The following is a 26,035-nucleotide window of genomic DNA, read 5'->3' as shown; positions in this document are numbered from 1 at the left end:
GTGCAAGGCTCTGGGGACGTAATGGGGTGCAATCCCTGCCCACAAGGAGTTTAGAGGATAAAAGGCACAAAAGTAGGCAATGGAAGCATGGCTAAAGTAGAGGATTAGGGAGGCCAGGATACAGAGATAAATGCTGGCTGGATTTAATGTCTCCCTAAGCATGCAGAGCAGGGCCAGGCACAGACCAAGTATGTGCTCAGTAAACGTGAAATACGTGACCCTTGTGTGGGAAGCTTTCTAAACAGCTTATGAGTCAAAGAATAAAACCCTTTTAACTAAATGCTAATAAAAAATGCTAATATGAAGCAGTCAAAATAGTACATAAAAGGAAACTTATGGTCTTTAGACAATCTTATATTGAAAAAGAAGAAAGATGGAAAACTAAAGATTCAACTCAACAAGTCAAAAACTGATAAAAATAATAAATTCAAGAAAGTAGAAGAAAGGAAATAACGATAGGTTATTTTTTATGTTATAAATATTATGAGTTCAGTTTCAGAAATTCAAATTAGTATTCAGAAATCCATAATTCAGAAATTAACAGAATAGAAAACAAAGATAAGTGTAATTCAGAAATTAATACAATAAAAACCAAAGATGATATGAGTAAGAGAGCTGGTCTCAGTTCCCAGGCCCTTCCTGAATAGGAATGGGGTTTATCCACCGTCTCTTCTGAGCTTTGAGAGTGGAGCCCATCCCTCAGGGGCCCCAGGAGAATGGATAAACCCTGAATGGAAGTCTCTAGTCTTCCAGCCCAAGGGCATGGCTGTGCTGTGCCCTGAGACAGCCAGCCTCAGGCCTTTTTGCCTGATTTTAGTCTCTCGACTAGTGGGTTGTCTTTAAGCCATAACATCTGCTGTAATAACAATAACGACATCACTAATAATCCTTTACCTTTGTTGAGCTGTTTGGAGTGCTCAAGCAAGACATGTGCTATTCCTGGTAGGAGTGAACCCAGCCATCTTGTCAGATCCCCAGACCCCCTTATAGGTAAGTAGGGAAGCTGTACGCTCACTTTACAGATGGGAAAAGTGAGGCTCTGTTTGAGGCTTCATTCCAGTGAGTGGGTGAGCCGGGACACGAATGCTTCAAAGGCCCTTCTTCACCCCCAAGATTCCTGTCCTTGAGACATCTCTTCTTCCTATCCCCGGGTTCCCTGAACAAGCCCCTCTCCCCTGCTTTCTTCACTTGGAGAGGAAGTTCAGCTGGCTGCCGTGAGCAGATAGCTCCTCTCTTGACCTGACAGCGAGCTTCTCGAGGTGGCGGGGTGGGGAACGCTCATAGGTGTCCTACCACAGGGCTGGGCTGGGATAAGGCCCTCAATCCTTGTTTGTTGATCTCGAATTTGATTGGGCAGGATTAGGCCTGTACCTATCAGAAAATATTCTGGGCTGTGCCAACCAGCTCAATCAGACGGAAGTGCTTGAGGGGGAACCGCCGTCACATAGGGAATCCCCCGTGTCTGTGCTTGCTGAGGCAGCCACGTGGTGCCTGGGCATATCGGGAGGCGCTGGGAACATAGGTCACACCGGTACAGCCTCCTTGTTGGATGGTGGGGCAGGAGAACTTTTTGTATCCAAGTTGCATTGGTTTGAAGGTATAACTAGGTCCCTGGACTCCTTTCCCTATAACCGGAGAATTTCCAAAGTGCTGTGGTCAACCTGATTGACCAGTGACTGACCAATCCTGAGAGGGGAGATAAAAACAGACACACAGCTTTATCCATGGACAAATCTCAGTACTTTATTCATCCCTTGGCGGGGAGAAGGGGGCATTGCCCCAATATAGTCAGCCAGTCAGGTGGGGTGGCTGACGTGTTGTCTCTCCAGATAGTATAATACATAGCACTGATTACGCAGAAACAGGAAGAGAAGCAATAAGTTAAAAGATGTATAAGTTATGAAAAAATAATATATATATATACTTTTTATATCTTGTATCCCCACTGAGGATGTGCTCCCTTGGAAACCAATAAATAGGCAGAGAAAAAGCAGCAATCAGCACCCTTTTGGGACTTGAGGGATGAGTGTATGTCTGAGTTCCCTCAAGCCTGAGAGTCAGTAGCCCTTCAGTGCCCCCCACAGGCCTGGAGGACCCTGAGACCTAGGAGGGGGGCCAGAGCCTTGGGCCACCCTCTCCTGGAAAACAAGATGAACGAATCAAAACTGGGGCTAGAAGAGGAGGTGAGGCAAGGAGCAGGTAGGGGAGGAAGGTGGCTTATGGAGTGGCAGGCTGGAGCTGCCAGGATCCCCCTGCAAGCCTCCGAAGGTGAGAGCCAAGGGGAGGAAAGAGGAGCCCCAAATCTTCTTGTTGGATTGCCGCACAATTTCTCTTTGGTTGTTATCGGGGCCCTCCCGCCCGACCTCAAGGGCTCAGCAGCTCCCAGACCCGAGTGGACAGTGCCTTCTTCATGACCCATCTACCCTCCCACCCCGGTGGCACGGGGGCGGGCATGGAGGGAGGAGGCGTGGAGGGGGGAGAAGGGAAGGAGCTCTAACCCACAGGTGTGGGTGCAGAGGAGGCGAGGGCCAGGCTGCTTGGCCCCATGCAGAGAACAGAGACACCCAGGAGTGGGGTTCATGGGAAATGGGCCTGGGGTTTCATGGCAGGGGTGGGGCTAGGGGTCTCAAGGGCCTGGTGCACCCAAGCCAGGTTTCAGGCTGGGAAACACCTGGGTGGGAGGCAGAGAGCTCAGATCCCAGGCAAGGTGGTGAACCCCAGGATGGCAGGGAGGAGAAAGGAGGGTCCAGTTCTCCTGCCTGATCTCCGGTTGCCATGTGGCCTCCCCGCTTCCCACTTCCCCGCCAGGGAGTTCATCATGGCAAGAATAACTTCTAGAGAAGGGGCTTGGGAGCTGGCTGGGCAGCCTGTCCACGTCTGACTGTGACCTGCTGGGAGGGACCCACAGGAGGAGGGAAGGGGCACAGGTGTCTGCGCTGATCTCAGAGGTCCGGGCTCAGGTCCCAAACACCCAGGGAGCCTCTTCCCCTCCCTTCCTAATACTGTCAGGTCTCCAGGGAGCCCAGGTGGTGCAGGAAAGCCAGGGGTCCTCAGCACCCAGCCTCCCCAGGAACTCCAGATGCAGAGGGTGCCCAGGCAGTCCCATCAGCCCCTGGCCCGTGGCTGGCCAGGGCTGGGGGAAAAAGGGCATCGCCTCGGTTCCGAGGCAAAGGCAAGGCAAGACTTGAGATGTGAGCTTAGGGCAAGGGTTGGGCAAAGGGTCAGAGGGACCTTGGTTCAGAGCCCTCTGTCGGGGGGAGGAGCGAGGAGGTGCAGGAAAAACAGACGCCCGATTCCAGTTTACCCAGTCAGGAAAACCTCTGGCCAGAGGTTGGAAGGGTGGGACTGTGAGATACTGATATGGAGCCCAGTGACTTTGAATAGCTGGTGACAGTCCTGTCGGATCCCTGGCAACCCACAGAAAAGCAGTCACTGTTTCCAACCCTCCTCTTCTTAGTTCAGGGTCAGGTTTGCCTTCCTTCCCAACCTAGAGGCTCCAAGCCGCTTTCTTGAGTCTAGCTTATATCCGTCCTACTGCAGGGGAATGACGTGGGGCTCCTGGGGTCTGGACAGCAGCCTTACTGTGAGAGCTCCGACTCCTGCGAGAGGAACTCTTCCGAGGTTTCGGTGACTTTTATCACGAGGTCTCCCCCGGTTTTCTTTTTCCAGGAGGGGGCTCTCGAGAGGCCATACTTGGAGGCAGCTACAGGGAACATAAGGGGTGGGGCAGGGTACGGGCTGGAGGTTTGGGAGCCATTTAATATGATACCTTTAGGGCCATGATCCCCCCGCTGTCCACCTCCCACCATGGGTTCTTGGGCCAAGCGGGCTCACCAGTTCTAGATCTGGACTGCATGGATCTGATCATAGTGGCTGAGGGCAAGTCCATCCTGGGGGAGAGGAAATGGTGGGATGTGAAGGGAGCCTGTGGCTTAAGCTCCGCTGGGATTGGAGGCCTGGGGACCGGCGTGAGGAGGGCAGAGCCCAGAGCTCCGGGCTGCCCTTTTTTGTGACCCTGGCTAGCCAGCTTGTACTCTCTGGGCTCTGTCCCCTTTCCCCTGCATGAATGGCTGTCATTTACTGAGCACTAATTTGTGACAGGCCTTTGCACGCAGGATCGTATTAATCCTCCACACCACAGGCGAGCCATGCTTATGATCGGTCCATTTTCCAGATGGGAAAGCTGAGAATTTAATGAACTGGACCGAGGTACCAGTTTGTTTCAGTGGCTGAGCCAGGACGTGAATCCAGGCCTGCCAGGCTCAGAGAATCATGCTGCAGGCGGGGAGGGGGGTGGGGTGAAGAGTGCCGGCCTTCTATGGGGCTGGTCCTACAGTCCTCCCGCGCGCCCAGCCCCACCCCGCTGGTCCAGCTCCTACCAGCTCTCCTCGCCCTCCAGCAGCTTGCGGTAGGTGGCGATCTCCACGTCCAGGGCCAGCTTGGTGCTCATCAGCTCCTGGTAATCACGCAGCTGCTGCGCCATGTCCTGCTTGGCCTGCTGCAGGGCGGCCTCCAGCTGGGCCAGCTTAGCCTTGGCGTCCTGGAAGGTCAGCTCACCCTGGCTCTTGGCTGCCTTGATGTTCTCTTCCAGTTTCAGGCACTGCAGCCAGGAGGACAGAGGGAAGGGGTCCGTGAGCAAAGGTGGGAGAGAGAGACCGGGCCAGGGCCAGGAGCCCACCTCTGTTTTTGGTGGGGGTGTGCACGGGGAGGGAGGACCTAGCACGGCATTCCTGAGCGTGGTAGTGGGTTGCCTTGCAGCAAGAGGGCATTCAGCTAGACCTAAGGAGACACTTTCCCAAGGCCACCAAAGGGGGAAGTACAACAGGCCCCCAGAGGAGCCTGTCTCAACTGTCCTTAAAGGATGGCACTTCTCTGGCTGGAAGCTGGGGCTTAGGCCTCCCCTCCCTTCTCTCCGTGTAGCTGGTGGGAGGCCTGGAGGGAGGCAGTGGGCTCTGGGTGTATGTGGCGGGGCCCTCCAGCGTGCCAACAGCCCCGGCCAGTTTACAGAGCACTTCTACCTGCAAGGCTCATCATGTGATCTGCAGAGCCATCTTAGGAGGACAGATGAGGAAACTGTGGCCCAGGGGTGCTAAGTGACTTGCCCAGGGTCACTCAGCCAGGGCTTGCTTGGACTCAGCATGTGTGACTGTGTGCATGTGTGAGAGTGGGCGAGAGTGTGTGTCCCACGCTCCTCCCTGCTCCACCCCCAGGTGGGTACTTTAGACGCTCACATGGCTCTTGATGGAGAGGATCTGGGATCGGAGCTTCTGGATGTGCACTTTGAGGTCAGCGATCTCGCCGCGGCTTCTCTGGAGGCTGTTCCCAGACTCGGCTGAGAAGGCAGCCCGCTCTTCCAGCTGGAGGTTGTGGAGGAGGCGGCAGTGAGGGGCCACTCAGTGTGTCCCCCCCGGCACCCTGGCCCCTGGCCTCTTCTTCTTCCTCACCCCGGCGCCACCTCCTCCTCTGTGGCCCACCACTGCCCCTCCTCCCCCCACCACGTCCGTCTCTGGATGGCTTCTCCTGGCTGCCCTAGACTGAGCCCCGTGGGCCGTACCCACACCTGGCCTGGCATTGCTGGCTGGCAGCACCACCGTGAGCCTCTGAAGAGTGCAGACTGTGGGCTTGCCCCTGTCCCCATCACCCCTGGAGCCGGGCACAGCTCTGGGCTCTCACATTCTCCTTTCTGCCTGTGAACTCACTGCTGTGGGCTCCGTCCCCCCTGTGTTTCCCCATTCCCCTCTCCCAGAGTCTCAGCACGCAGAGCTGCAGGCGGCCTCAGCCATCGCTGCTGCAGCTCGTTCTGCCCTGGCTGCCTTTCCCCAGCCTGCTCGTGAGCCCCGAACCTGGCTCTGGGAGTACGCCTTGCCCTCTTCCAGGCTGCGAGCCACGACGGCGTCATACTGGGCCATCACCTCCTCCACGATGCCGCTCAGGTCAATGTGGCAGCGGCTGTCCATACTCACGGTCACCAACACATCCTTCACTTGGGCTGCCAGGTCCTTCAGCTCCTGGCCGGGCACAGACTTGGGGGCTCAGGGCTGGTAGTGGGGCACCAGACCCTCAGCCAGACATAGTCCCCATTGTGCATTCATCCCCCGGGGCGAGGGGAGGGCGGGCTCCTCCCTGTCTCCCGGGAGAGATGCTCAGAGGATAGATGCCTCCCTGCCCTGCCTCGCCAGCTTGGACTCTTGGGAAGCAGCTCTTGGCCCCCCGGCTCACCCACCTGTTGGTCTTCCTCTCTGTGAGGACAGGGAGGGACGCTTGGCTCCAGAGGCCCACCCTACAAGCCTTATCCCTCTTGTTTCCCCCCGTCTACACTGTTGTCCACTCCCAGGGCAGACCACCTTCCTCCTCTCCTGGCGGGGGAGGAAAGGGCCCAGGACCTCTGGGCCTGAGGGAATTCTACCATTGGGCAGCTTGGCCTCCCCTACCCCTGCCCTCCCAGGACGGGAACTCCCCGAGGGCCTGGATGAGCCATTTTCACCTCCAGGCCTCCGTATCTGGCAGGGGAATGTCTCTGTTGAATGCATGTTGGGATGGAAACCCATGAATGATGAGGGCGGGAGTAGACCAGAGGCTGACAATCGAGCATCCCCACTCCCCTGCCAGTGGCCAAGGCAGAGGTTACTCCAGGGTCACCCTGGGGACTCAGTGCCCCTCCCCATCTAGCTGAGGGGCTTGCCCGGCCACAACGGGATTTAGCCTCAACGTCTTCTCTTCTCTCTGTCCTTTGGGGTCCTGCTCTTCCCCTCTTCTCTGTCCTCTTCTCTGCCCAGAAAATGCTAGCCTATGTTCTCAGAGACCCCGGAAGCGTCAAAACCTCCCATTTCCCTGGGGGCTCATAATAGCCCAGGCTGTGTGTGCGCTAAGGGCTTTCCAGGCATCCTCACATTTCCTCCTCATCAGGCTGGCACGATTGTTAGCCCCAGATGACAGAGAGGAAGGAGACTGCAGCGCACAGAGTTGATGGAAACAGCTGTGAGCACAGGGCTGGACTCCAGAGCCTTTACGGCTCCTGCTAAGCTCACATAGTGGGGTGGACACAGGAGCTGAAGCCCCAGATCTGCTTTCTGTCATGCCCCACAGCCTGACAGCTTTCTGGCCTGAAGGTTCAGGGGTGTTTAGAAAGGCAGGTGGGGACGGGTGTCTTTGTAGGGGCTGCAAGGTGTCACCTCCAGAGCCCTGGGCTGCTTTCCCTGGAGGTGCTGATCAACAGCCTGGGCCTGGGTGGGGCCCATGTGGGGAGGAGTGAGTGGGCATAAGCAGAGTGTCCGTGGCCAGCATCTTACAGACAGAGTGAGGCAGGTGGCCGGGGAGCCTCGAAGAGGCAGGAAGGGGGCGGGGCACCCTGGGAGGTGGGGCAGGGCTCAGCCCCGGGGGAGGGAGGCGGGGTGGGACAGGGACGACATAGTCACTCCTGCTGGGTCAAATTTTGTTTGATTCAGGATCCAAACAAGGTCCATACACTGTCATTGGTCCATATGTCTCTAAGTCTCTCTTATTTTGTAGATACCATCTCCGTCTCCATCTCTCTCTGTTATTATTTTTTTCTTTTTCTTATTGACAACACCGAGTTGCTTGCCCATAGTCTGAATCTGACCGATTGCCCTGCGTGTCGGTGTTTAACACGCTCCCTTGGCCCCTGTGTTTCCTGAAAAGTGGCAGTTGGATCAGGAGGCCTGCTCAGATCCAGGTTTTGGTTTTGGCTCGTGAACACATTCTGATCTTGGTTCCTGGTTTGGGGCCCCCTCCCGACCCTCATCTGTCTTTCTGCTCAGCGAGGCTGTGGCTGAGGCTCTGGCGTCTGGACCTGCGGATGCTGCTGACCTGCAGCTCGCATCCCTGTGGCTGTAGACCGCGGGGTCGGGCAGCTGCGAGGCCTGCAGAGGAAGGCCGCCCCTCCCCTGTCTGCTCGCTGCCTGACCCCGCCCACTAGCATCTCTGGTGATCAGGATCGCCTCCCGGAAAAGGCAGCTTGGGCAGTGGCAGGAGCCTGTCTCCACCTTGGAGCCCGCGGGACTCTGAGCTCAGTGGCCAGCTGCCCTTTAGGGGGTTCCCTGATGGAGGGTTTTGGCTGATCTGCAGATGGACTTAACAGAGATCTCGGAGCAGAGGCAGCAGGAGGCCCCAGCCCGTGCCAGAATAAGGTTGACGGTGCCTACGGATTCATGCCCCAACTCTGCTGCCTCGGGTCATCCTTGGAGACTGGCATCTCCCAAATGGAATGGACATCCCTGCCGGAGCCTGGTTGTGAACAGTTTCAGAGATGTAGCTTGGGGCTCCCTCAGTCACCATGCTGTGTAGGTTGGTGGACTTGGGGTGTTTCAGACAAAGCTCTCCAGGGACACTTCCAGCCCAGGCCTAGGGTAGCGTTTTTTGTGGACCAGGAAAAGGCTAGGGCGCTTCAGAACACAGGGCGCCACCGGGGCAAAAGGATGCGAGAAACACAGTTGATGGGGCAGCCTCAGATCCTTTCTGGAAAGAGGCAGCGTAAGCATCAGCGTGGTATACAGCAGCAGGAGGTGGAGGGTTTAGAGCATCTGCAGACCTGTTCAGACAGGCCGGCCCCTGCCGGGCTGCAGAGGACATAACAATGCTGACTTGTGTGGTGTGGGAGTGCCACCATGGGATGTGTACCTTCAAGTTGGCAAGAATTAAGCCGAGATACATTTCAGAGCTTCGCTTAGGAGCCAGAGTCTGAGGAGGCTGCCATGCGTATGACCACTCTCATTGTTGTCCCCCAGGTCCGGGAAGATGGTGACTCTGAGGGGGTACCAGTACTGCTTGGTAAAATGTAGTGTTTAATGGCGCTGGGGGACTTCCCCAGTGGTCCAGTGGTTAAGACTCCGCGCTTCCACTGCAGGGGGCACGGTTTTGATCCCTGCTTGGGGAACTAAGATCCTGTGTGCCACGTGGTGCGGCCAAAAGAAAAGGGAACTGAGCTCTGAGTACCACCACATCTTATTACCTGAGCAACCCTGGCCAAGTCTGTAAACTTAGCCGAGTCTCAGTTTTCTCATTTGAAAAATGTATATAATTATGGAACTGAACACAGCTAACATTTAACAAATACCATGTGTCAGACACTGTTCTAAGTGTTTTAGGATATATTAGCAAAATAAATCCTCTCAAAAGGCCAGTGAGCTAGGTGCTATTGTTCTCCCCATTTTACAGATGGGGAAATTGAGGCATAGAGAAATAAAGGAACCTGCTCAAGTTCACATAATCACCAAGCCAGGATTCAAATCCAAGCTGCTCTAAAGCTCATGATTTCTTAATCTTTGTCCCTACTTTATAGGGTTATTGGGAAGAGTAAATGAGATTACATCTGGAAAGCACCCAGCTTGGTGCCTGGAATGTAGTAGGTGCTCAATAAGCAACAGCTAAGGAAACTATTGTGATTGGTAACGGTGATGGAGCCGGGAGGAGGTGTCCAGGGCCTGGAGCAACCTCCCGAGGCACCACGAAGGCAGGTGCCAAAGCAGCTTAGTCATGCCAGGTCCTCTTTGCAGGCATCAGCGTCCTAGGAGGTGTGCCTGGCGGCAGAAGGTTGTCAGTGGATTCCGTAACTAATCTCCCTGGAACCAGAGTGTATGGGTGGGGCAGGTGGCATTCTGGCTGGATGCAGCCAGACCCCAGTGCACTTGGGAGCTGGGGTGTACCCTGGAAGCTGAGGGGAGATGGGGGCCCCAGGGTCCTCTCACAGCCTGTATTCCCAGAGGTGAGGAGTAAAGGGGTTGCCTGAGAGGCTGCAGTGTGTAGATGAGGCCCTGAGCAGCCTATGGCCATTGGCTTCTGGGAAAGGCCTTCCACAACTTATCCTGGGTGTGTGTGTGTGTGTGTGGTGTGTGTGTGTGTTTTGGGGAGAGGGGAGGGCTCTTTCCTGGGACCCTGGGGTGGGCCTATATAGCCGTGCTTTTCTGGTGTCTGCTCCAAAGTTGAAACCAGAGAGTCTGGCCTCACCTGGAGCTACTCACATCCCGCCATGTTTTCCTTCTACCTGAGCTGGCCATGGCTGGCAGCTGCCTGTGCTTGGACCTGCTCTGTCTGATGCGGTAGCCACTAGCTCTCTGTGGTCACGAGCACTTGAAATGTGGCCAGTCAGAACTGAGATGAGCTGGAGGTGTAAAATACAGACCAGGTTTTGAAGATTTAGAATGGGAAAAAGAATGTGAAATAGCCCATTCATTTTTTATATGGATTACATGTTGAATAATCATATTTTGGATATATTGGGCTAAATAGAATACATTAAAATTATTTTTTCCCGTTTCTTTGCTTTTTAAAACAATGTGGCTACTAGAAAACTTACAATTACCTATGTGGCTTGCATTATATTTCTACTAGGCAGTGCCAGCTTAGAGACCCGCCGGTGTGGGGAATCTTCTTAGCGATGGCTCAGTGTTGCCTTCTCAGCCTACAGAGGTGTGTGGAGAGAAACTCAAACCTCACGGCCCGATATCAACCTGCCACCTCACTGCCTCCCAAAGCAATAATAACTGTTGTTATTATATATATTATATATAACATGTAATAATAATATATTATAAATATGTTATGATATAATATATAATATGATAGTATTTATAATATAATATAAATAATAATAAATGCACTTCTGCATTCACTGTGGCCCTTTCTCCACAGCAGTCCTCCAGCAGCACAAGCCATACCTTTACCCCGTCTGTAGCACCCACGCTGGTCCCTACCAAGGGCTACCCATCATGCTTAGAATAAGGCCCACAGCCCATCCTGGGCCCCAGACCCTGCATGAGCTGGCCCTTGCCCACCCTGCCTTAGCCACAGCTGCTGCTTTCTCTCCCTCCCAGGATCAAATCATTCCTGTGTCAGATGCTTCACACAGCTCTTCCTTTGGCGGAAGCCACCTCAAGTCTCTGCTGAGCTGGATCTTCCTGGTTTGGGCCTTCACACGCTTGGGCCTCCTCTGAGATGCACCCCTGTCAACACTCGGACTCGGGGACGGAAGCTTCCCTGCCCTCTTGCAGTAAGGCATCACCCTGTTTCTTTGCATATCAGCAACTTTTCACCCTCCAAAATGATCTTGTCCATATAGGTGCTTATTAGCCTGTCGCCTCTTAGCTAAGTTGTGCCCTCCTGAGAGCAGGGAACTAGCCCGCCTGGCTCACTGCTGTGATATCAGCGCCTGGCATCTAGCAGACACGCCATAAACATTTGTTCAGTGAATGAACGGATTTATCCCATCACAGTCCGATGGGCCTGCTACTATCGCTCTCCCCATTTTAGAGATGAGGAAAGTGAGGCACAGAGGGGAGAAATAACTTGCTCTGAGTCACAGAAATGGTTAAAAAAAAAAAAAAGTAGAGTCAGGATTGGGGCCCAAGGGCTGCCAAGTCCGAATGGAGTCCACAGCCTGGCTATTGGGGTGGGGGCCAGAGGTTTGGCGGGTAGATGGCTGGCTGTGTCTGACCTTCCTCAGCTATGTCTCTACCCCTGTAGGGCCTCCACCTGGCCCTGGGCTCGCAGGACGGACCAGAGGCTGAAACGTTGGTCCTGCTGACGTCTGCTGGGGCGGTAGCAGGCCTGGTGAGTGTGGGCAGCGGGGCACCCGCTCCCCGCGCCACTCAGTGGGCATTGGAGCGGTCTGCCTGCGAGGGCTGCCTCCCTGCTGTTGGCGAGGGTTGGGGTGTTCTCTCAGTTCTGCCACCTCCCATGGCTGCAGGCAGGTCTCAGGCCCACGGAAGCCCCTCTCGGGGCTGAGCCGCTGGAGAGTCGTGAGGCCCACGTGCAGCCACGAGGCCCAGTCTCGTCTCCACAGGGCGAGGCCCTGAAGCCATGGTCAGCAGCCCTAGGGCACTTCAGCAGACCTTTCTGATTGCGGTGGTGACTTTGACCCCTGCTCTGCCCTGGGCTGCGTTGCCATAGCTTGGCGCCAGCGGTGTGCGGCACACGGGCTGCTGCACCCCGTCATCCCCAACGAGGGTCCTGCCTGCTTGTAGATGAACTGAAGCCTCGCCCCATCAGCCTCCTCACCCCTGAGACGGGGGATGTAGAGAGGAGAACACACGTCCCAAAGGATGCCCGGGAGGCAGAGTGGCGCCGCGGGGTGGAGTCCAGTGGCAGGGCTCATCTGCTGGCTGCACTGGCAGTGGGACAGGCCTTGCTGGGCCGCTGTTCCCCCAGGCTCAGCTGAGGACATATGAGAATGTGTCTGGAGGCTCCTCTGTCTACATTTACTGGGTTTTTTTTTTTTGGCTGCACCACACAGCATGTGGGATCTTAGTTCCCCGGGGATCGAACCCGTGCCCCCTGCAGTGGAAGTGCAGAGTCTTAACCACTGGACCGCCAGGTAAGTTCCTAGTGCGTCATTTTTGTCCGGCAGAAGCTAGTGTTGCCTGGGAACCAGAGAATCTGACTATAGGTCTTCCCTGCCTGACTCCCAAATGGAGGAGGGTGCAGTGAAGGCCTATCACAGCTAGAACTGTGGGTGTCTGTAATTTAGGCTACGGGGATGAGAGAGAGGTTAGTTCAATTAGAACGGTTGTTCAAGGCCTCCTGGTTCCCTGCCTGAGGCCACCTCCTGACCCTCGATGTACCTGGTCCCCTGCATGCCCTCAGTGCTCCAGCACACATGAAAGCAGGGCTCTCCCTGAGAGAGGCTTTGTGCCGCACTCCATGAAATGAGTGACGAGGGGACAGTGTCGCTGGATTATTGACAGCAGCGTGCAAGGGGTTTAGGAAACTGTTACATCTGTGGCTGCCAACAGTGAGTGCCTGCTGAAGCTTCCAGGACCCACTGGACACCTCTGCCTCCCCTGCATCCCTTACCCACGGCTCAGCGGGACCCTGGCCCCCATCTTCTCACCTGCTCGTAGATGCTTTTCATCAGGACCACAAAGCTCTTCAGGCCTTTTAACTTGTTCTCTAGTCCTGTCCGTCGAAGACACTCCGCATCCAGGTCCTGGGGGTGGGAGCAGCTGTGAATGATGGGAGAGGGAACGGAGGGGTCCCAGGGCAGGGGTGGGGTAGGGGGAACTTTGCTTCCTGGGTGAGATGGGGATGATTCCCAGAGGAGACCTGGCTCAGAGCCTGGCAGAAGGAGCAGGGTGGGGACAGGTTCACGTCTCTCTGCCTGTGCTCCTGGGACTCAGCCTCTGGGGGCTTTGCTTGGGGATCCTGAGCAAAAGAGGGCAGAGTGTCCATGAGAAAGGAGCCCCCGGGGCAGGCTGGGGAGGCTACCTTCCTCAGCTGCGCAAAGGTGAACTCCATGTCCGTGCGCTTGGAGATCTCGTCCTCATACCTGGGAGGTGGGGAGGGAGGGAAGGGGGAGGCAGGGAGAGACAGAGAGAGAGAGGGGCTGCTCAGCTGGATGTGGTGGGGCTTGGCGAGGGTTTGTTTAACCCTCCTTGGGTGGGGCTCAGGGCCTCTGTAGCCCCATTTGGTGTCTTGTGCCAGTTAGGAAAACGTGGTTCCTTTCTTGAGGTGGATGCAGCCGCTCTCCTCCACGATACCCTAGTGCTGGCTCTGGGGCAGCAGGCAGCCCGCTTCCCAGGCTCACTCCTTCTTGATGAGCAGCCATTCCTCTCCCAGCGGCATCTGCCCCTTTCCTGGCTGTGCTTCACAGTCACCTCCTCCAGGAAACCCCTCCTGATTGTGCCGCCCTTTCACCCTGACGTTTTGTTCCCTCATCGTTTTCCCATCTCCTCCCCGGAGAGTCTCAGTTTCAAACAAGCTGTCTTTGGTTGAGTCTGCTCTGAGCATCTTCCTCGCACGTTATCCTCTCCTAACTCTACCTGTCCCTGCAGCCCCACCCTTATCCCCACTGCTTTGCTAGACAGCAGGACGCCATGCCATCTTCCCCGCAGAGGGAGGACAGGAAGGGCATGGACTTTGCAGTCAGATGGGCCCCCGGTGTGTTTGGGGGCAGGTAACTCCACCCCCTCGCTTGTCTTTTGCGGTATGCACGTGTGCATGTGCATGGGGGCTGAAGCCCACCAGCATTCCACAAAGGTGGGTTCCCTCTCTCCTCAGATGTGCCTCTTCCTTACTCAGTCCACCTCGTTTTCAGAACAAGAACGCTGTTGGATGGGGAGACGGGCTCCCTGGATCCTTGACCTTACATTCTTGGCCCCCGGGGTTGGTGTCGGCCAGCTGCACGCTTCCCACCGGCAGCCCTGCCTGCCCCAGCGGATGTGGGGATTCTGTGGCTTCCTGTTTTCTCCCCTCCTCTTCAGGGAATGCCTGAATCACTGGCAGCTCTAATTACAGCCACCCGCCTGCCCCAGTCCCTGACCTCACAGATGGGGCAGCGTCACCCATCGCCCACGTCAACTAGCTGGACCTGCCATCCCCTAGGCCTTCTTTTCCCCCAGCCTCCCTGAGGGACTCAGGGGAGCAGGCCCCAGGGGGTGAGAGCCCATGGGGCACTTGGGCCTTTGGAACTCAGTGTGCTGAGGACCTGCACTCTTCCCGGTCACTACCTCGGCTTCTGAGAGTTTGGAGGGACTCTGAGAGTACGGGTCATGGGGGCAGGGTGGTGGGGAGGACCAGGGAGACTGGTCTGCAATCTGGGGCCTGCCAGGGCAAACAAAATGCCCAAGAAGCTTTACTTGCATCCCCTCCTGTGACCCTCAGAGCTGCTAGCCAGGGATGTCCTATTGGTCCCATTTCACAGATGAGGAAATCGAGGCACAGAGAGGGGCTTGGAGGCTCGTGCAATGTGCTGGTTAAGCATGGGGCTCCAGAGCCAGACTATTTGGGTTCAATTCCTCACTGTCTTGCTAACTAGCTGTGTGACCTTGGATGGGCTGCTTCTGTGTGCCTTTGTCATGATATGTTGATGTTGCGAGTATTAAATAAGTTAATACATAAAGTGTTTACAACGGTGCGTGGCACCCACTAAAGCTACTGCTATTATTATTACCCACGCTCCCTCCTCTCCAACACCAGACCCCGGCCCTCAGCCCCTCTGTCTCAGCATTTCCAGAAAGAAACCACGGGAACCCTCATTGCAGGGGAGGGAGGGGGCAGTTCTCTGCACATCCTTCACAAATCTGACTTGAAGAGGCTTCCCTCTGGAATCTGGGGGCCTCCTGAGTTGGGGACAGGGGTGTGGGGAGCCCCAAGCTGAGCAGCTCCCACTGACTGGCCTTCCCCACGCACGCCCTGTGTCCAGCCCTTCCCCTCCCCCCACCCCTCTTCTCTGGATAGCAGAGTTCTGCCAGCCTGGGTGCAGGACCTTGGGGAGAACTGTCCAGTGGGGAGCCCTCCGAGGTGCCAAACCTCCTTTTTACCCCTCACTGCCCTTCCCAGCCTTCTGTGCAGCCTTCCAGCCCCCTTCTCATTGACTCCACTGCATTTCAATTCCAGTTCACCCCCTCAAACAGATGCTCTTGTGTACCAGGCAGCTCACAAAATCGTATGCGACATTCCTGAGTCACTTGCTGTGTGGGCTTGGGCAAGTTGCTTCCCCTTGCTGGGCCTCTGCTTCATCCTTAGTAAATAGAGGGGTTAGCTAGCTGATCCTTGGGGTCCCTGCTACATCAAAGCTTTTGGAAGTCTCCATTCCTATAGAGGCTTACGTGATGCCATGTCCCCCTATTCACCACCAATCTCTTGCCAGTCTGTCAGCCACCGGCTCCCAAAACCATTCTTAGCCCTTTTCAGCTCGTCACACCCATACCTCCCCCCACCAAACTTGTTTATTTCTAGGAGTGAAGCTGATCTCATCGGCCTTGTAGACTCAAGGCACACCCCTCCCTGTCAGGGCTTGGTCTGGCGCCTCCTGGCTCCCGGGGGCCCCAGGCTTTGCACAGCCAGGCTTCAGCTTCTGCGGCTCTGGCCCGCAGACCCAGAAACCCTCCAGCCTTACCTCCCCCGACTCAGGTGTGTTCCCTACCCAGAGAGGGGAAGAGAGGCCCTGAGCCTAAACAGTAAAACCAGGCAGCAGCCCAAATGAGGGGGGCTGAGCCAGGTTAAGGCAACAAGTAGCGTCTGTACAGAATTTCCAGTTACAAAGTGCCTCTGTGGATGTGATCTTGCTGCTCTCACGGGAACAGCTTCACCCGGGAGCTTGTGAGGTTAGGGATGGGACTTAGTATGCATGGCCACGTGACTGAGGACAGCCCCCGCCGTCTCTGGGCCTCTGTTTCCTTCCCCGTAAAAGGAGGATCCAAGTTGCCATCCAGCTCTGCCATCCTCTGCTCCTTTGAGGACCAAAGACCTGCTAGGTATCAGTGAAATGAGTCGTGGGCTCTGGTGCACCAATATGATTTGCCTCGTCACCGTCAGAATGGGCAATCAGGTTCCCTGTGTGATTGCCTAGGACCTGGGAGGGCAGGGCTCGGGGGAAAGGTGGCCCCCAGGTCAGAAAGGGGCCCAGCCTCGAGGACCAGCTCAGGCCAGGGCTGTAGATCATGCCAGTTGGCTGGGAAGTTCAAGCCAGATCCACAGATGAGGAAACTGAGGTCCCCAGAGAGGGGAGAGCTCTCTGTGTGACCCTCCCCTCTGAATGTGGTCTGAGCAGGGGAGGCCATGCGGAGAGGCGGTGGGCAAAAGCCGAGCCAGGTCCCTGGACTCCTGACAGGCTGCCTCCACCCTCTGACTCTGGGGGCTTTGGGCCTCGCCTCAGATCACTGGCCTGGGGTCTGGCCCAAGCCCTGCCGGAGGAGGGTGCGGGCTCAACCGCACCCTGTCCTCCCCTCACCCTGGCCGGGGGCCTCCTTGCAAGGAGACCGGCCTCTCTGCCCTGCCCAGCCTCCTTGTCCTTGAAGCCGTGGCCGTTGTCTGGTCAGAAAGGGTCACCTCTCCTCTGAGCTACCAGGGTAACTGGTCTGCCTTTCTAGACTGGCTGAGTCAGCCCAGCAAGCCCGAGTCAAGGACCGCTGTGTGCTGGGCACTCAGCCTTTTAGGGGTCAGAAAAGTAGCCGTTTATCAGCCCCAGGCACCACGCTGAACTCTCGACTTCCTCCTCACACCAGCCTTGGCTTGGCATCAACCATCACCTTTCCCCCTCCACACGGGAGGAGACTGGGGTTCACGTGTGAGGCAACTTGCCCGAGGTCACAGAGCTAATGAGGGGTGTGGGCAGGGAGTAACCCCCTTCCACAGGACGTAGTCATGCCCAAGCCTGGGCCCTTAACCACTGGGCCATACTGCTTGCCAGCTGCTTGTTCCCCTGTCTGTGTGTCCCATTAGGTTATAAAAGCATCCTGCAGGCTGGGGCTGTTTTCCTCATTCTCTCTCTAGATCCCAAGTCCACCATTGAGGTCAGGCACGCATTACCTCTAGGGGACTGTTTCCTTGTGCAAACAAACCCTACCATTTCTGCTCCTTGCCAGTCCAAGAGAGGTCAAAATCCCAGGTAACATTCAAAGCAGGAGCCCATCTGTTGCTCTAGCTAGTGACACAACTTCCCATTGCCAGGGGGTCGTGTGGCCGAGAGCCAGTGTGTTTATGGGCACAATGGGGATGTGAGCTGTGACAGTGCCCAGGGGCCAGCAAGCACAGGGCTTGGTCGTCAACCAGCATGAGACTGGCTTCGTCGTAAGGGTCACTATTTGGGGGGGGTCACTGTAGCTTCACTGTCATATCCTCCCCGTATTTAGAGTACCGCTAGCACATTGCAGGTCTTGAATAAGTAAGTGTGGACTAAAGAATTGTTTTCTAAAGAAGTTTCCTCTTTTTCTGGCCTGGGCTCCCAGACCTTGCACCTGAGCACAGGTTGGTCCCCAGCCTCAGTCCCGGCCCACATGCCCATAGGGCGCCCCTACCTGATCTGAAACGCCTTCACCGTCTCAAGCTCCTGCCGCAGTTTGGTCTCAAGCTGGCCCCCCTCCTGGTTCACTTTGCGCAGTTTCTCCCGCAGTTGGCCCTGGTACTCCTCGTAGAGGTGTCCAAGGTCAAAGGCTGCCAAGTCCTGGCTCTGCAGGAAGCGCCATCGGGTTTCCAGCAGCTGGTGGCGATGCTCCAGGGCTCGCACCTGGGAAAGCGGAAGGGCTGCCGTGAGAGGGCCAGGTGCGGCCCAGCCAGCTCACGCCCCTTCCGGGGGCCTCCGTGCGAAGTGGCAGCTCATCTGTCAGGAGCACACCCACCCCGGGGCCCTCACTCAGAGCCTTCAGGTGGCATCTCCAATTACTGATTGTTCAAACTGCAGATGGTGAGATAAGGATGGAATCTGAGAATCCCAGGGAGGTGGAGACAATTAGCCAAGGTTTCCTACGGGAGGGCGGGGGCCAAGGAGATGAGGGAAGGGGGACTAAGCTGTGAACGTGCCCACATGTGACAGGCTCTCCAGGCCTGCCTGGGGCTTGGGTGGGAGACCCCAAGGAACGTGGGGTGTCAGAGGCCTGTCTGCCGCCCACCCGGTCTCATCTTGCCTTGGAAACTCAGCAGGGTAGGGCCTGGTTAGTTCTTAAATGCTAATCCTCCCGACAACCCTGGACTTGTAGCCCCTCCAAACCTCAGTTTCCCCAGCTAGAAGTCAGGGATGATGTCACCTGCCCTGCCCACCTGCAGAGAGAAGAACCCGGGGATGTGCTTGGAGCAGCAAATAGCAAACTCTGCTCTGGATCCCACGGTGCACCGGGCCTTTTTCTACCTGCTGGACATCTTTAACGCACTAAATCCCCAAACAACCCGACCGGGTAGGTGTTAGTTTCAGCTGCACTTTACAGACGACGAAACAGGGTACAGGGAGGTGAAATAGCTCGCCCAAGGTCACACAATTAGCAAGCGGCAGGGCCACGTGCGGAATCCAGGCAGTTTGGGTTTAGAATGTTTGAATCGCAGCAGCACAGGCCTCCGGTCGGCTGCAAGGTCTCTGCAGGCCCTGGGACCCAGCTGCCCTTGCTGGGCTGGCTTCTGCCTCTAGTTAGGGCCCGTCTTGCCTTGAGAACAGAGACTGGGAGGGCTCTGGGCCCAGGGCTCCTTTCAAACTCTGCGTCCTCTTCACACTCTCCTGCTCAGACTTCTGCAGGGGCTCCTACAGCTCCCACCCCAGCCACCGGCAGAATGACAGGGTCCCTCCTGAGTCCCCTCCTTCCCTCCACCCAGTTCAGCCCAGCACAGCCTGGGGGCTCCCCCTGCCTCTTCCCCACCCCGCCTGTCCTCTCCAGGCCCGACCTTTCTTGGGCACTCACTCTCCTTCCCACCATCCCAGCCCCTCCTCCACGTGCTCCCAGCCGCCTCCCCTCTTCCCTCCAGTATTTGGCCCTTGTTTGTCCTGATCCCCCACGCACCCTATCAGACTGAGAGCCATCTGCTTGCCTCTTGGGGTCCCTAGCCCGTCAGAGCCCAGGACGCGGGTAAGCCACCGAGGCGAGACGGGTGGCTGGGGCTAGGCGCCTAGACAGTGCAGGCTGTTGTTGTCGTGAGGATGTTGTGACAAGGAGCCTGGTGAGGTTCCCTATGACCGCAGGCAAGTAGCTGGACCTCCCCCCATCCACGGCTGGCATCAGCTTCCAGAATCACATCCTGAAAGAGCCAGAACCACAGCCAGGAGCCTTTTGGATCAGCGGGTCTATAACCTTCATATACAGAGGAGGAGATAGGGGCCCAGGGCAGTCAGGTCACGTGTCCAGGGTGTCCACAGCAACTCGGTGGCCAAGCTGCACACACAGGCCCATCTGACGGCAGCTGCCTGCGCTGGACATTCGTGGTCCTCTTCCTCCTGAATTTGGGTGCCAGGTGGGCTCGCCTCTCTTTCTGTCCTGCCCACGTTCCCGGGTTTCCCTGAGATACTCTGCTGCTCTGCGGAAGGCCCCTTTGACCCTTGCAGCAGACAACAGCAGCGGGAACACTGGACAATGGCATTTGTGGGCTGTCATTCCCCTCCTTAACTCCCACTGGTCCCGGTAAATTCTGCTTGAAGCTGACTTTAAGCCTACAGTTTAATGTCATCGCCATCAAACAGGTTCAGTAGGGATGCAGTCGAGAGAGTTTCTGTCCTACTTGTGTGTGTGAGGGATTGCTGGGTGGGGGTGAGGGCAGGTTTCTGCTCACTCCACCTTCCCTGTGTTTTGACAAGTAAGAGCCCCATGTTTATACTGGGGGTGGGGTGAGAAGAGAGATGTGAGGCTCCTTCCTCCACCCATAAGCAACCAAAAAACCCTTTAGACCAGGAATTCCTTCCCTTAGTCTAACCTCGATCCCCTATGCTTTAGTACTTGCCTGCTGGGAGATGGTGTGCATTTGGCCAGCCAGTCCAAGGGCACTTTTGCCTCTGGGGGATCCAGGGAAGCCCCCTCTCCCTGCTGCCCTTGGGGGAGTTCCTTGTTGTCTCAGTGGGTGGGGATGGAAACTCATCCCCCACCCAGAACCTTCCCTGCAGAAGGGCTCCTCCCTCTCTCGGAACAAAGGCCTTGGGAGGGCAGGAAATCCTGGCACCCTGTGAGGTGCAGGGTCAACTGCTTCCAACCTGTCAAGGCTGCCGAACACCCCCCTCTCATTCCCCTTCCTCCCCGTCCTGGCTGACCCCTGCCCTTAGATCACAGGCGGCAGCTCTAGGAGGAGCCTCAGAGAGCAAGCCCTTGGTCTACCTGCTTCCCATTTTACAGATGAAGGAACAGGCTCAGAAGCACAGAACTCACTGTGACCCAACTCCAGGGTCCTGGGCCGCCCTGTTGAAAAGCAGGCCCAGATGAGGGTGGGGAGAGATGCGCTTTCTGTGGAGGGAGCTGAGCAGCCTGGGCTGGGCTGGGAACCCCCCTCTGAGGAGGGCGGGGGGCTGACCGCCTGGGAGGCTTCACGTCCCCAGCCCATGGCCCACAGTCCGTGCACGTGAGCGTTCGGAGCGATGCCTCTGGGGCTTGCAGGTCCTATTCCTCAGGTGCGGGTGGGGTCACATCCTCTGCCTCCAGCCAGAACTTGGCTTTGCCTAAGGAGCCTCAGGGTCTCTTCGTCAGGAAGGGCTGGTTTGTGCCTTCCCTCGTGCAGGTGCCCAATGGCTCTGGTGACTTCCAGAGGCCACACACACCAAGGGAAGACACTGTGCCCGACGCTCTGTCCCCAGCCATTTTACCACCCCTCTGGGATTCCCCCTCTATAGCCTCCTTGGGCGCCACTGGTAGAGTCCTCCCTCTTGTCCCACCTCCATCCCCTCTGGTGTCTGCGTGTGAAGGTGAGAGGGCCCAGCCAGCAGCCTCTGCTGGATGTTGGCATTGCCCTCTCCCTTCCTCCCTCGGCCTCCCCTCCTTCATGGCTGCAGCTGTACCAGTCCTTCCACTGGCATGAGCTCAGGGCTACCCTCAGAGCAGGAGTAGAGCAGGGAAGTGGAGTCTGAAGCACAGAGAGGGTAAGTGCCTTGCCCAAGGAAACACAGCCTCCAAGTGGAAGAATTAGCATCGCTCCAGGGCCCCTCGGTGGACTCCTGGGGGTCTCCCCGCCGACCCTCTCCCTCTTCCTCCTCTTCCTCAGTGCTCTCTGATTTCTCTCGGTGCCTCAGAGGGCCCAGAAGGGGATGTGGAGCTGGAGGGTGGCCCTGCCTGTCTCTTCTCTTTGCCTAGAGCCCACCCCTCCACTGGTGATGGCGTCTCACCCCCTGACTCATGCATCTCTATCCAGCCCCATGCTGCACGCCTACCCACGAAGCTCCCCCCCCCACCTCCCTCCATCAGGGCCCTTCCTTCCCTCTTACCGGGCTCCCTCCTGCCTGGAAGGGACTAAATGGGTTCAGGAGTTCCCTGGGCCGGGCCTATTTATGGTATTTTTAATATAACAAACAGAATGCACCTGGTACATGGTAAGGGCTTTATAAATGCTTTTCAAAAATGATCCCGTCTGACCAGCTCATTACACCGATGTGTACTGAGGCACAGAGAGGTTAAATAATTTGCCTGGGGTTATGCAGCCGGTCAGAGGTGAAGCCAGGATTCCAACCCAGCAACGTGACTCCAGGTTTCACATTCTTAACCTCTGCTTGCTTCCACTTGGGCCCTCACGGTCTTTACAAGGAGGAATTTGAGCTAATGACAGACTTTCTCCATAGAGTTGGTGGATCGGCTGGGACTCCTTGGGCAGAGCCTCAGTGATCAGCTTCCCCAAGGGGCTGGCACCCCGGCTGCCTGCGTCCCACCCTGAAGAGCACCCTCCTCAAGGCCAAGTCTTGAACTGCGGATTGGGAAGCTCCAGTTCTTCTGAAGATCTTAGAGGGCATCGCCCTGGCCCTGGGAACAGAACCCAGACCCCTCGGGCCCCTCCCTGTGCCTACACACCCCTCCTGTCCCCATGGCGGAGAGGCACAGGGTGATATCAGCCCTGGCGTCCAGGGAGAGAGCCACCCATCCGCGCCGAATTACAAATTACGTAGCTCATGAAACATTCCTTTTAAGGGATTAAGCTGTATTTGGAGAGGAGGTGGCCCTGCAGGGACCTGCCTTCCCAGGGCAGCGAGCTCTTCTCCTAGGCTCTGGTTGTCCTCCGGTTGTCACTTCCCCTCCACACCCCTACCCCAGGCACCCCAGGTGTGGGTGCAGGAATGCTGGTCTGGACGCATGAATGTGGGAGAGGGGGCCGGGGAGAAATGACTCCCACCTCGGAGGCTACTGGCTTCGTGTCTCACAGACCTGAGTTCAAGTCCAGACCGTACCCTTGCTGGTTGTGTGACCTTGGGCAAGGCACTTCACCCCTGGGCTGCTCTGTCTACACAGGAGGGGAACTAGCCACCGTGGAGCGCTGGGTGGTGTGGGCAGAGCACAAGCCGGTGCTCCAGAAGTTACTTTCTTCCCTCTTCCCCTCTCTGTGAGTGCCCACCTAGAGGAAGTACAGAGGGACACAGGCTGGGAGAGCAAGGGGAAGAGAAGGACCCAGCTAGGGGCAGAAGGATGAGGGGTGGGGGGCAAGCAAGTTGAGTTTTCCTTATCTGTAAAATGGGCATGGAAATGACTTCTTTCCTAAGGTTGAGGGAAATTGAGATAAATATGTAAAGTACCCAGCACAGTTCCTGGCACATGGTGAGCTGTTAATGATCAGTAGCTGTTACTATCTGACTACTATTCTCGGGCAGGGCAGCAGGGAGCAGAGCTGGGAGGGCTGGTTAGGGGAGGTCCTTGGAAGAGGTGAGTGAGGACCGGCTTTGGGAGGTAGACAGGACTTCCTTGGAGCCCTTGAAGCTCTTGCCCTGGGCCGAAGATGGACACCAGTGCCCAGACCGGCATGCTGGCCATGGCAGTGGGGTCCAGGAAGTGGGGTGCCACGGACTCAATCCCTCTACTCAGGGTGCAGGGAGGACCGGCTGGCCACCCGTTTCTGACTCGCAGCATCCATCCCTTGCATTCCTATCTCCTGACAAGCCACAGCTGCAGGCCCATTCTGCAGCCTCCTTCTGGACTCCCCACACGTGCTGCCCGCCCCCCCGCCCCAGCCCTTGCCGGTGTTTCTGACCCTGGGAAGCTGAACAGAGCCAGCAGCGTGGACAGGAAGGTGGGCCCTGTCCATCTACCTTGGAGTCCGACTGCATGCAGCCCGTGCCCCCATCGGCCATTCTTATGAGGGGGCATCCTCTTGGTCACACTCAGAGCCCCTCCCTAGTCCACGCCTGGGAGGGAGGGTGACCCCAGGCTATGCAGCACATTATTATCCTGACACCCCTCGGAGGCCATTCCGGGGTCCCTTTCTCCCCCACATCAGGGTGGCGCAGGCACTTCCCTCCCCATCTCTCCGCTCGGAGCTAGCCTGCGGAGTTAGCAGTGCCGACTTCCCATTGGCTGGGGGCGGGCGTGGGACGTGATGCTTGGGAAGTACAGAGCTCAGCCACCTGCCCAGGGCTTAGTTTTGAGACAGCCCCTCCACACCTTTTGCTCACCTTGCCGATCAGGGAGGCAAACTTATCATTGAGGACCTTCATTTCCTCCTTCTTCTGGCTCTCCTGCTGCTGGATGGCTGGGTCCACCTTGAGGTCCAGAGGTACTAGCAGGCTGGGGTTCACGGTCACCTTGGGGATGGTGCTAGCTGTCAGGCAGCCTGTGAGACTGCTGGAGCTGAAGCCCGGCTCGGGGGCCCTGTAATTGCTCCATCCGGAGGTCCCAGGCCAGGGACCGCTCGCCTGGGTCACCTCACAGCTGTTGAGGTTGCCGAAGCCGACGATGCAGGAGTGGCAGGCCATTGCAGGTCGCCGGGACCCAGAGCGGGCAGGGCGCAGTGATGGGCGAGCAAGCCTTTGAGGGGTGGCGGCAGCTGGCTCCGGTCGCAGGCAGGGCAGGCTGGGGACTGAGGAGCAGACACCTGTCACACAGTGCTCATTAGCTCCTCGCAGGCGTGACGCCTCTCAGCCCGACCAACCTGTTAGATGATGTGGTTCCTGCCCCTCCCCCGGCACCATGTACCCATCTCCTCCCGGGGCAGGGATCTGCCTTGCTGAGGGGGGCTCTTCATAGGCCTCCCTACCAAGCCAGGCCTGGCTCCAGGGGAGAGGGACATAGCTGGGCTGGCTGGCTGGGTGGGTGTCGGGTGGTAGCCAGAGGAAAGGCAGATTCAACGAAGAAGGAGAGAGAGAGAAAGAGAGAGAGAGAGAGAGAGAGAGAGAGAGAGCTATGCCTCTCACCGAAGACCTCACTGCATACCTGAAGGCTGACGTATCTAGGCTTACATATTTCTGGAAAAGATGAGGCAAGCGCAGGCCCTGGGCTCCTGAGTGTAGGGCAGCCGTCCTGGGCACCGTGCCAGTCTGGCACTGGAAAACCGCACCTTGACTGTTTATTTTCTACATGCGCAAGAGTCTCCCCTGCTTATCTTCTCCTCTTCCTTTCTTCCTCCTGCTCTCCCTCCTTCCTGCCTTTGATCTATTATTTATTGAGCACCTACTGTGTGCCTTCCACCATCTGAGGGGCTGGAGAGGAAATAGATGGTCAAGGTCAAGAGCCTGTGGCTTTGGACAAGTGAGACTTGGTTCAAGACTCAGCATGGGGACTTCCCTGGTGGTGCAGTGGGTAAGACTCCGCGCTCCCAATGCAGGGGGCCCAGGCCAGGGAACTAGATCCCACACGCATGCCGCAACTAAGAGTTCGCATCCCACATCGAAGGAGACTGCCTGCCGCAACTGAGACCCTGCGCGACCAGATAAACAAACAAACAAATAAATTAAAAAGTCATCCCTGCCCAAACCTAAAAAAAAAATTTCATCTTAAATATGAAGTGTAAGTAGAAAAGACACTGATTTGCTCCCACAGAGCCTCTGATGGAGTGGCAGAGGGTTCGGCCAGCCCAGGGCATTCCCTCCTGCCTTCCTGAAGTTCTGGAGGCACCGCTCTTCCACTTCCAGGCACTTTCCAGCTCTCCTGGGCCTGTCTCTTCCTTCCTCCCTGGCCTGATGTCCCTGGGCGCTCTTGCCGTGGCTGGATGGCTCTGTGTGCCCTCCCTGGACCTGGTGCACCACCCTAGGTGGTGGGGCTACAGCAGAGGGAGGAGCGTGCCTGGGAGAGACTCCTGTGGTCACAGGGGTGGAGAGATCTCTGGGACTGGAGGGGGAGACAGGCTGGAGATGGGAGCTCCTGCCCGGGTCACATCGCCCCTTCCAGGCCTCCTGCCTCCCAGGCTAGACCTCCGTCCTACACAGTGGGCATTTCTGGCTCCACTGGGGCACAGGAATCTGCCCCGAGGGCACGAGCCTATCCTCAGGCTGGATCCCAGGCTCTGATGCTGGGGGTGGGCTGCTGAGACACTTCTGGGTGATGGGGTCACTGCAGGGGTGTCTGTGCAGTGTTTCTAGGGTAAGTTTGGGTACCTGGGCAGTCTCCCAACCCCTCCTGACACATGCTTCCCCTCCCCCATGCAGCGCCCACCTGCCTCCCTGACCTGGTATCAGCACCCTGCCCGCCCCAACCCTGACTACCCCCGTGTGCTCTGCGGGGAGGGGGGAGGGCAGACAAAGGCATATGGGCCCTGCTGGTGCCAAGATAGCAGCAGACATGTCATGTACGTCCCCAGTGCTTTACATGGATTAGCTCCTCTAATCCTCCCGACACTCATCCTTCACAGAGGCTTTAATTCTCATCAGCCCCTGTTTACAGAGGGGGAAGCTGAGGCTCGGAGGGGTTGAGTGTCTGGTCGGTTGATAGCAATT

At 56.9% G+C, this 26,035-nt stretch overlaps 1 protein-coding gene across 4 annotated transcripts; it reads right to left on the bottom strand.

The window, feature by feature from the left end:
* Positions 1-1,009: 1,009 nt before the first annotated feature.
* Positions 1,010-24,624, bottom strand: KRT80 (keratin 80). 4 transcript variants are annotated; one of them, XM_032644723.1, is made up of 10 exons: positions 24,256-24,622; positions 23,780-24,183; positions 17,751-17,959; positions 13,219-13,279; positions 12,845-12,940; positions 5,844-6,008; positions 5,232-5,357; positions 4,380-4,600; positions 3,835-3,890; positions 1,010-3,703 (listed from the first exon to the last, which is right to left on the bottom strand). In XM_032644723.1, exons 1-10 carry the CDS (start codon positions 24,293-24,295, stop codon positions 3,579-3,581), a joined length of 1,503 nt encoding a protein of 500 aa, XP_032500614.1. In that variant the 5' UTR covers positions 24,296-24,622; the 3' UTR covers positions 1,010-3,578. The 4 variants fall into 4 exon arrangements, with proteins under 4 accessions (XP_032500614.1, XP_032500616.1, XP_032500615.1 ...); XM_032644726.1 differs by having other exon boundaries at positions 3,561-3,738; positions 24,256-24,624; XM_032644725.1 differs by lacking the exon at positions 3,835-3,890 and having other exon boundaries at positions 1,010-3,738; positions 24,256-24,623.
* Between the last annotated feature and the right edge of the window lie 1,411 nt (positions 24,625-26,035).

Source organism: Phocoena sinus, chromosome 10 (assembly GCF_008692025.1).
Source record: "Phocoena sinus isolate mPhoSin1 chromosome 10, mPhoSin1.pri, whole genome shotgun sequence".
In the NCBI taxonomy this organism is placed as follows: domain Eukaryota; kingdom Metazoa; phylum Chordata; class Mammalia; order Artiodactyla; family Phocoenidae; genus Phocoena; species Phocoena sinus.
The sequence above is the reverse complement of the archived record's forward strand: the minus strand, read 5'-3'. Positions and strand labels throughout refer to the sequence as shown.

Excerpts from the sequence above, each read along its gene's own strand:
- KRT80 (XM_032644723.1), bottom strand. The coding sequence starts at position 24,295 with ATGGTGCCGGGGGAGGGGCAGGAACCACATCATCTAACAG. Across the intron at positions 17,960-23,779 it reads TTGCCTCCCTGATCGGCAAG|GTGCGAGCCCTGGAGCATCG; the intron begins GTGAGCAAAAGG and ends CCGCTTTCCCAG. Across the intron at positions 3,891-4,379 it reads CTGGAGGGCGAGGAGAGCTG|GATGGACTTGCCCTCAGCCA; the intron begins GTAGGAGCTGGA and ends CCTCTCCCCCAG.